At 39.8% G+C, this 10,991-nt stretch overlaps 1 protein-coding gene across 1 annotated transcript; it reads left to right on the plus strand.

Annotated features, from left to right (window-relative positions):
- Positions 1-2,272: 2,272 nt before the first annotated feature.
- On the plus strand, positions 2,273-10,712 carry LOC108995116 (protein NRT1/ PTR FAMILY 5.5). Its single transcript, XM_035689654.1, has 3 exons — positions 2,273-2,547; positions 9,181-9,692; positions 9,782-10,712. Exons 1-3 carry the CDS (start codon positions 2,368-2,370, stop codon positions 10,710-10,712), a joined length of 1,623 nt encoding a protein of 540 aa, XP_035545547.1. The 5' UTR covers positions 2,273-2,367.
- Positions 10,713-10,991: the final 279 nt, after the last annotated feature.

Consider the following 10,991-nt stretch of genomic DNA (forward strand, 5'->3'; position numbering starts at 1 on the left):
ATCTGATCCCTAGACTCATTTACTTATTTACAAACTTCCAATAATATTTACTAACTTTGTCATCGGAGGTTATCCGGCCCCAAGGCCACCCTCTCCTAGTGGCACTACTCTTCATCTTTTGTAGGCCCATTTCTAAAAACCTGAGTTGTCGGAGCCTAGCTCAAAGATGTGTGAAACACGACGTTAACAAGAATCAAATAACATAAAGGAAACAAATTATCTAATTCGGGATAAACAACAACATTAATGGTGTGTGTGTAGTGTGTGTGTCATCATGTATAGTTCTTGATGTTTTTGATCAAGTTTTGGTTTAGGAATTTAAACCTTGCCATTTGGAGTTTGAAAGCCATTCTTAATTAAGATTATCCTAAATGAACATAATTATACTAATTAAATCAACACATACGCTAATAACACGAAACATGCTATGAAGAACTTAATTCCTTAATAAATTCCTTGGCTCCGTAGTCGACTGCAACGTGCTTCTAGATGACAAACTGCACTCATCTTTCCAAGAAACATCATCTGTAATTTCTTCGATAGAGCGAGCCAGCGGCGTTCGGGGGAAAAAAAAAAAAAAACAGGAAACTGCGACAACGCGGTGTACGTCGTAGACTCGTAATCCATCGATCGAAGTCAACAACCGATTCAGCTTGGCTACGGAATTAGATACATATTGATACCATGCATTACTTGTCTTATTTTCCTTCTGTGATTTCTTCGGCAACTCGATATAGCTGTGATTCAGCGGCGTTAAAAAAATTTGTCCAGAGATTTTAAAGTTATTATTTATTTATGTGTATGCATGCATATATTTTTTTGTGATAATGAATTTTGGCGAAACATATTATATTTTTCTTATAATTTCTATCCAAAAAATTTGACCCCCTGGTGTTAATAATTAATGAAATACAATCAAAACATAAATACAAATACAAATAAAAATTAATTTACGTAGCAAATTGATCGCTTGTCTTTCCAAGCAACATCTTATATAACTCCAATTAACGCGGTAATAGTACTGGTGATGAGGCCGGAAAAGTGCAGGAAAATGTGCAGCAATATTCAGGAAGCTGCTAGCTAGGAACGGCCTCTTCGATGATATTTTCATAATTTTCCTTCTCATTTAATCTCCCCTCAAAGAAACCTCATGGCCGGAATAGTTTTATCACAATTAGTTCCGGTGCTCATGGTAAAGTAAAGCAGTACCATTTCTTTGAGGTAAGCATGCATATATATATAGTACTTTTAGATTTATGGTTAATTTCTTACATTAACATATTAATTTTTCCACTTTTTAATCTTCTTTCAACTTTAAATTTCTCGTTTGCAGGTTTACAGCAGCTAGCTATAGCTAGCTTGGATCTTCATTCTATAGCTATCTTGGATCTTCATTAAATTTCAGAACTTGATAATTTATTGTTGCTGTATTTGCACTGCAGAAAGCTCAGGTTACTGATCTAGACAGTTTCTGGAGATCAACATGATCATACCCATTTATTACCGGATAAAAGGTACGTATATCTGTTGAAATAGATAGAATTCTGAAAAATCATAGAAGTATGTATTTTAGGTATATTCTAAAATAAAAATATATACACTAACATCCCCCTCTCAAACTTTTGGTGGCGAAGTCAATTGAAATTTGGAGACAAGATCACCAAGCTGACTAGGTGGTTGTGATTTTGTAAAAATGTTAGCAAGATTATTTTCAGAAGAAACTGAGTGTAACTGGAGGACATCATTCTGAAGATGGTGGCGGATGAAGTGACAATCAATCTCAATATGTTTGGTACGCTCGTGAAACACATCATTGTATGCAATCTGGATGGCACTACGATTGTCACAATGAAGAGGAGAACTAATTGATTGAGGAACACCCATATCTTACAGAAGCCAGCGTAACTACAAAAGTTCAGATGTCGTGTCAGGCATGATATATAGAGAGAATATATACACTACAATATCCACTTATTTTATGGTTAATTTCTTATAACATATCCTCATTTGGATAGTGGTTTCATTTCATCTCATCTCATTATCCAAAACTCTCCTTAATTTTAATCATTAAAATAATTGAAAAACAAGTAACCCGCGTGACATAACTTGGAGTCGATCCTTGAGAATCAAATTCTGAAGGAATATGGTATAAAGTGATGTATTTCTTATAATAATCCAGGCTGCATGCATGAGTCGATTGCAAGGATATCCGCGGCGCATTAAACCACCTCACCATGAAAATTTTGAGAAAAAGAGGCTTTTGCAGCTTGTTTGTTTAGTACTGATTCAGAACTTCTGAGGGCACTCTCTCTATGATACTTTCTTGCAGTTCTGGTATGGGCAGGAAAACTAGCGGAGTTGAGTACCATGTGGGTGTTGATGACATACTTAACAGACATGTGGAAGCTTGACATTACCCATGCAGCAGCGATTGTAAATTTGTTTGCCGGTGCAGCCACCATACTGCCTGTAGGGATTGCGTTTCTTGTAGATGCTTTTGTGGGTGATTATTGCTGTCTCTTGGTATCCAGCCTTGCTTTCAGCTTTGTGAGTTTCCAAATCCTCCCTCTCTTTTTGTTTTTTTTTTTTTTTTTATTTCTTTTGGCCCTAAAATTTTTCTGAGTCAAATTATATATAATATCTAAAAACAATTATTTTTCTTCTAAAAAAATTCAAAGTGAAACATTTTAGTATATATTCTGCCAGCTTGAAAGTTTTTCCTTATTTTCTCTACTTCCCTTTGCCTAGTCGTAACCTTCTTCTTCAATTTCAGTTGAATTCCGGTCCTTCAACATAGTCTCATTTATCTCCTGATTCTTTTCCACATCCTATATTGAATTCTCAATAATCTACTATTTGTTATGTTTTACTTCTAGAGACGTACGAAATATATTAATTAGTTAATAAATATGTTGATAACATTAATTTTTAACATCTCGAAAATATTTTATAATGCTATATTATGTTGTGCAAAACACACACGTCAACGATGACAATCTAAAGTAACAGCAAACAAAATCAAGCACATGATACACAATATAAGTGATTTGGCGAATTGCATACGTCCACAAGCTGCAGAAATCTTATTAATATTATAATCACTCAGTCTCAACTCACACTCTCTAGGATTTTTTGCTCTTTTACACAATATGCATTCACTTGACAATTATTCTCTTTAAAAATATGTTGAAAGTCGTACAAAACAAGTCAAATATAATATATTTATAGTAAACAGTGCCGGAAATCCAAATCTAACAAAAACTACGTTCTTAGTGATCTTCCAAACTCCTCCAGAGTAGAGGTGCTGCCCGCCTCTTACGGGGCGGGGCCACTCCTTCCCCGTACCCCGCCCAGCATGGGGCGAGGGGTGAGGTTTTCAACCCTTTCCCTCCCCCCGAGGATGTGGGAGCAGGGTGCGGGCGGATTCCTAATCCGTTCCGCCTCCGTCTACTTAAAAAAAACCTACATTTTGCTTGGTTTAAAAATTATTTCTAAGTCCAAAAGGAATTAAAAATACATTTTTAGACCCAAATTATAAATTTAAATTTTGTAAATATGCCTATAATTTTAAAACTATGTAATTTTTAAATTTGTTAGTGCATATTTTGTGTAAATTATAATGTATTAGTTTTTAAAGTATGTAGTTTTTAAATTTGCCAGTGATTATTTTGTGAATAAGTTTAACAAATTGTAATATATATTTATATATACACAATTTGTAAAATGTAAAATATATTTATGTTTACATATAATATATATATATATATAAATGTAAGCGGGGGTGGGGCGGGGTTGGGCCCTCCTTGCCACCCACCCCCGCTAGGGGCCCTTAGATGCAGGGCAAGGGCCTCGCCCCCACTTGGACGAAGCGGGGTTGGGCCCTCCTCGCCACCTGCCCTCGCTAGGGGTCCTAGATGCGGGGCGGGGGGCCCCGCCACCACATGGGCAGAGTGGGGTTGCCCGCCCCACCATGAGGGGGCAGGGCAGACGGGCGCGGGGTGCAGGGCCCCGCTGCCCACCCTTACTCTAGAGAACGCTATTGCATAACTATTGTCATCAAGCTATCCCACAAAGATCAGGTTTTTCTTCAAATTTAGAACGTGTATGACTTGCTGTAAAGTCCACACGCCCCTATTTGGAAGTGTGATGTGCACATCACCCATTCCCACTACGTCTAGTGCCTCTCCGTCAGCCGCATACATATTCTCAAAATCACCAATAACATAATTCTGCATGATCTCCCAATGTGCGGTGCTATGGAACAAAGCCCCTAAATCCAACACTCAATCAATAATCAGACTATGCACTGCAAGAATTAGGGCATCATGAATTTCTTCAGACACTACATTCACAGCATGATCCTTAGCACTTTCTTGATTCCTTCAATTTCTCTTTATATGGCTTGGCTTGCCACAACTGCAGCACGTGATCAGCTGCCTAGATCTCGTCTTACTCTTCCTCTTGCTCTTGGAACTTGACATGTCATGTCCTCTACCCCGATTGCCAACATTCAGAGCCGATCCTAAACCCGAGAACTCACCCGAGTCTCTTCTACGTACCTCTTCAACAAGGATCATGTCATGTATGTCGTCGTAGTTCAGTTTCATGGTTTCGGCTGAACTACTCACAGCCATCCTCATGGCCTCCCAACTATTTGGCAACGATGCCAACAGAATCAATGCTCTAATCTCATCATCAAACTCAGTCTCTATAGAAGACAGTTGATTTGTGATCCTATTGAATTCACTCAAGTGTTAGGCTACAGACATACCTTCTGATATCTTCAGATTGAAATTTTCTTCATTAGGTGCACTTTATTATTCGCTGATGGCTTTTCATGCATACCTGACAAAGTCGCCATGAGATCCAACGTAGTTCTCTCCTTACTAACATTGTGTGCCACTGTTCTGGACAAGATCAGCCGAACAATCTCCAGAACCTATCGATCTAATAGGATCCACTCACCATCATCCATGCTCTCTAGCTTCTTTCCCAACAGTGGAAGATTGAGCATCTTCCCATAGAGATAGTCTTTGATCTGCATCTTCCAGTACCCAAAACCAGTGTCATCGAACTTTTTGACCCCGGGTGCTTTCACTTTATCTCCAACTATCGTTCTCCTTAAGATCCGACCTTGGCTCTTGATACTAGTTGTTGTGCAAAACACATAGACGCCAACAATGACAATCTAAAGTAAAAGCAAGCACAATCAAGCACATGACACACAATAATCAATATAAGTGGTTCGGCAAATTGTCTACGTCCACCGAGATGCAAAAATCTTATTAATCAGAGGAGATTACAATCACTCAATCTCAACTCACACTCTCTAGGATTTTTTGCTGTCACACATAATATGCACTCAATTGACAATTATTCTGTCTTAAAAATATTCTAAAACTCGTACAAAACAAGTCAAATATAACATAGTTATAATAAACGACGATGGGCATGTCGAGCGCGCCTCGAACAAATAGCCAATGAACATTGGCTCGAGTTGGGTTTTGAGCGTGACTTGAGCGAACAATTGGGTTTGTGTCTTGCTCGAGCCCACTGTCGAGCGCACCTTGAGTGAACTCATGGGTTGAGTTTCACTCGAGCCCACTGTCGAGTGCATGTAGAGCGAACTCATTATTTCTTGATTTTCTGCTCACAGACCAGTCTCCACATGCAACCCAACAATCTCCCACTTGGAGACTGGGTCTCCACATGTCACCCACTATTTCCAGCCAAGCTCTATCATCTCTGCAGCTAAGAGCTCCCGTCTTCAAGCTAGAAGACGCACTGAAGTCAAGTCCGACTTCAGTCTTTCACATACATCACCCTTAGTCAGCACATCCACTGGGTGACTTAGAACTCCCACTGCACTAGGAGTATCTGGTCTTGAACCGATTTTGGTAGCCTCAACCAACTGTCCCAGGCTTACATGAGGAATGACAAAGCTAACTCTCATTGGCTTCCTCGTATGTTCTGCACGATCAAGCCTGCTTTTTTGCACTCTTGTATTTCCTTGCACATCACTTGACCCTGATGTTAAATACAAAGAGTTAGGTCTCTTACCATGCGCTAAGACCAGCACACCCTTAGTGATCTTCCAAGCTCCTTCAAATAATGCTACTGCATAAACGCTGTTATCAAACTGTCTCATAGAGATAAGGTTTTTCTTTAGATCTGGAACATGTTTGACTTGCTGTAAAGTCCACACGCCCTTGTTTAGAAGTGTAATGTGCACATCACCCACTCCCACTACATCCAATGTCTCTTCATCAACCACATACATCTTCCCAAAACCACCAGCAATATAATTCTAAATGATCTCTATATGTGAGGTGCTATTGAACGAAGCCCCTGCATCCAACACCCAATCATCATCAGATTGTACACTGCAAAAATTAGGGCATCATGAATTTCTTTTGCCACTACATTCATAGCATCATCCTCAGCACTTTCTTGATTCCTGCAGTTTCTCTTGATGTGGCCTGGCTTGCTACAACTCCAGCACGCCATCTTTTGCCTAGATCTCATCTTGTTCTTACTTCTACTCTTGGAGCTTGACTTGTCATGTCCTCTGCCTCTATTGTCAACATTCAGGGCCGATCCTGAACCTGAGAACTCACTCGAGTCTTTTCTACGTGCCTCTTCAGCAAGGATCATGTCATGTACGTCGTCGTAGTTCAGTTTCATGGTTCTGGCTGAACTACTCATAGTCATCCTCATGGCCTCCCAACTATTTAGCGGCGATGCCCATAGAATTAACGCTCTGATCTCATCATCAAACTCAATCTCTTACAAAGCAAGTTGATTTGTGATCCTATTGAATTCATTCAAGTGTTGGGCCACAGACATACCTTCTACATCTTCAGATTGAACAATTTCTTCATCAGGTGCACTTTATTATTCGCCGATGACTTTTCATACATAGTTGACAAAGTTGCCATGAGATTCGTCGTGGTTCTCTCCTTACTGACATTGTGTTGTACTATTCTATACAAGGTCAGCCGAAGAATCTCTAGAACCTGTCGATCTAATAGGGTCCACTCAGCATTATTCATGTTCTTTGGCTTTTTTCCCAACAATGAAAGATGGAGCCTCTTCCCATAGAGATAGCCCTCGATTTGCATCTTCTAGTACCCAAAATCAATACTGTCGAATTTCACGATCCCGGGTGTTTTCACTTTATCTCCAACTATCATTCTCCTTAAGATTTGACCTTAGCTCTTGATACCAGTTGCTGTGCAAAACACACACACGCCAACAATGACAATCTAAAGTAAAAGCAAGCACAATCAAGCATACAACACAAAATATACGTGGTTCGACAAATTGTCTACGTTCACAGAGTTGCAGAAATCTTATTAATTAGAGGAGATGATTGGCAAGGAACCAAGGATGGAATATTCACTATTAGAAGTGCCTACAATCTGCAAATTAATCTCCAACAATCATCTCAAGGCCAATCCTCGTACTCCAACAATGTTATAGAAAAATGGGGAAGAATATGGAAGCTTCCCCTTACTAGTGCAGAAAAACTCTTCCTATAGAAGGTTTGTCATAATGTCTTACCCACCAAAACTAATCTTAAAAGGAGGAAAGTAATAGAAGACTCAAACTGTCCCATTTGCAGCCAGGTAGAGAAAACAGTTGAGCATGCTCTTTGGGAGTGCCCCTCAGCCAACGATGTATGGAGCTACTGTCAGTCCAATTTTAGAAGCAGAAAACATATTTCTCCTCATTTAAAGCAATAGCACTTGAAATGCTAGCTGAAAATGGAGGAAGTACACTTAGTCGAATTTGCAGTAGTGATATGGAAGCTTTGGAAGAGAAGGAATGAGCTAATATTCAAACAGACATTCACCAATCCACTCACTCTATCCTCTCAGTCAAAACAAAGGATAGAAGAACTGCAAATCTTGGCCAACCACTCACCAAATCCTTCTCCTTTGGTAGGGAATCCAGTGCAACAATGGGAGACCCCTCCTCAAAGCTTCTACAAGGTGAACAAGGCAGCCAGTCTACAAAAAGTATCATGCACATGTGGCATTGGAGTGGCTATCAGAGATTGGCAAGGGAACTTCATTGCAACAATGAGGATGAAGAAATCATCATACCCCGAATCCCTCCTTACCGAAGCCTATGCTGCTCAACAGGCTATCCTCTTAGCCATAAACATTGGTCTTAGAAACATCATTCTTGAAGGAAATGCCAAGCAGATGGTGAAAGAACTCAAAGACAACACTACCAATTGGTCTTTGGCTGGTCTAATCTCCATGGAAGCTAGGATTCTTTTAAAACAACTTAGAATCATGGCCTGTCCAATTTGTACCAAGAGCATCCAAAGTGATTGCTCATGCTTTAGCTAAAAATGCTCAAGTTATTGAAGATGTACTCATTGAATTAGAGGATATTCCAAACTGTATTGACCATTTGGTCTCTACTTAATGAATATATTATTCATTTAAAAAAAAATCTCAACTCACACTCGCTAGGATTTTTTGCTCTCTCACACAATATGTACTAACTTGACAATTGTTCTCTTTCAAAAATATGTTGAAAGTCGTACAATACAAGTCAAATATAACATATTTATAGTAAACGGCGTTGGAAATCCTATTCTAGCAAAAACTATGTTTTTCGCTCGAGCGGCATGTCAAGTGAACAACCAATGAACATTGGCTCGAGTGAACAACCAATGAAAATTGGCTTAAGCGGAGTGTCGAGCGTGACTTAAGCGAACACTAGGGTTTGTGTCTCGCTCGAGCCCACTATCGAGCGCATCTCAAGTGAACTCACGAGTAGAGCTTCGCTCGAGCCCACTGTCGAGCACATGTCGAATGAACTCATGGGTTAAAGTTCGCTTGAGCCCACTGTCAAGCGTATGTCGACCGAACTCACTGTTTCTCGATTTTTGTTCACAGACTAGTCTCCACATGCAACCCAACATATTATAGGAAAAAAATTAATTGCTATTATATTTGTTCGATCCGGAAGAAGAATTCCTGATCCTGCTGGTACGTAACAAAAAAGTCACGTACGTTTATCAGAGTTTTGGTTCTGCTTTGACAATGTTGGTCTGAAAAGGTTAGCCGGTTCATTCTTTTGTGCCAAATACTTTTTTAACGGAGTCAATATTGATTTGTATCAGAAAATTCGATGTACTAATTAATAATTGTGTCACTGCAGGGGTTGGCCATCATGACAGTATCAACATTAACCAGTAAAGGTGATACCCAGAAGTTTCTCATGTTCTACATAGCATTAACCCTCAATGCCATTGGGGTATCTGGTCATAGCGTATCCTTGGCTTCCTTCCTGGAGAGACAAGTTCAAATCCAAACACTAAGTAACCAAGATGATATAGAGAGGAAAAGGCCACGGAAATTCAAAAGCTTCTTGAAAGGTGACATCATTGTGGTTGTTCTTCTCTACGTTGCCGCTGTTGCACTTTCATATGCGCCATGGTGTGTCCGGTTTGGAATACCGGCAGCAGGGTTGATGGTGGCAACTCTTTTGTTCGTGAGTGGCTCATGTTCATACAAACATGCTAGACCGCTTGGGAGGAGTCCTCTCACGACTGTTTGTAGAGTCTTGGTAGCCTCTCTTTATAAGAGATCTTGTCACAGCCCTCAGGATGCCAATCAACTCTATGAAAATCAACTCAGTCCTCACTTTGTCCCCCATACTCAGGGCCTTAGGTTCTCTCTCTCTCTCTCTCTCTCTCTCTCTCTCCCTCTCTCTCTCTGCAATATTGATCTCTGAATCATTATTTGTTTAATGCATGCAGGTTCCTTGACAAGGCTGCCATTATAGTCCCAACTCAAACTCTAGGCCAACAAGAACAAAACGGGTGGGAACTTTGCAGGGTAACAGAAGTAGAGGAAGTAAAACTCTTAATCCGAATGATACCTCTGTGGATGACCTTCATCATGAGTGGCGTCGTGAAATCCATAGGAGACACGTATTTTTCAGAACAAGCAAATAATATGGATGACAAGATTGGAAAACTTACTGTCCCAGGTCTATTTATATTACAGGCCTTTTATCAGGTTTCAAAATTCGTATTCACTGAACTATCTTCCAAAGTAGCTAATAAGTTGTTTCAGAAGAGTTCAGGCAGATGTGTAGGCCCCATTGGAGTCATATCAGCAATGGTATTTTCTATCCTATGTTGTATCATAGCTGCAAAAGTGGAGACAAGGAGGCTAAACGTGACAAAGAGTGTTGGGTTAGTTGAGAAACCTAGTGAGATAATCCCAATGAGCATGTTCTGGCTTCTTCCACAGTTTTTCTTTCTTGCTGCCGTTGATGGAACATCTGAGTACCTTTGTGAGGACCTTGATGAAGTCTCTGGTTACTGCATTGCTCGCTTCTATAGAGGTCAGGTTCCTACCTCCACAATGATCCGCTACTTGAGACTTTTCACCAAAGCTGTATGCGGAGCAGGAATTGTGGGCAGTGTCATTTTAGCTGATGAGGTTAGTTCGTTCAGCAAAATGGGAGGCAGACCAAGTTGGTTTCAAGACACACTAAATAGAAGTCGTCTAGATAACTACTACTGGACAGTGGCAGTGTTGAGTTTCATAAATCTTGTCTTGTGCATCTTGGTGGCAATTTGGTACACCTGTCAACACCTTATATTGATGATGTGTGATGTTGTTGTTGCCGTTAAGAGAGTAGTCCTCTATTTTTATGCTCCTGTTGTTTCTAGGCTATGAGGTTGGACTCCACTATAAAAAAAAATGTGAAAAATTCACTTTTTCTTGGTGTGCCCATTTTTTTACAAAAATCTTGCGCAAGTCTTGTTCATTTGGGGCTTAACCCTATAATTACTCAATCCAAAATTTTCAAATTTTCTACTCCACTTTTGAATCCGGTTATTTACATTGGAGATTGATTTTGGTAGCTTTTTAAATCATATTTTAAACTTATTTTCCCAAGAAATTCATGAAAAGATGCATTATCTCTCTAATCCTATGATCATTCTCTTCAAAACA

This window comes from Juglans regia, chromosome 4 (genome assembly GCF_001411555.2).
Source record: "Juglans regia cultivar Chandler chromosome 4, Walnut 2.0, whole genome shotgun sequence".
Taxonomy (NCBI): Eukaryota; Viridiplantae; Streptophyta; class Magnoliopsida; order Fagales; family Juglandaceae; genus Juglans; species Juglans regia.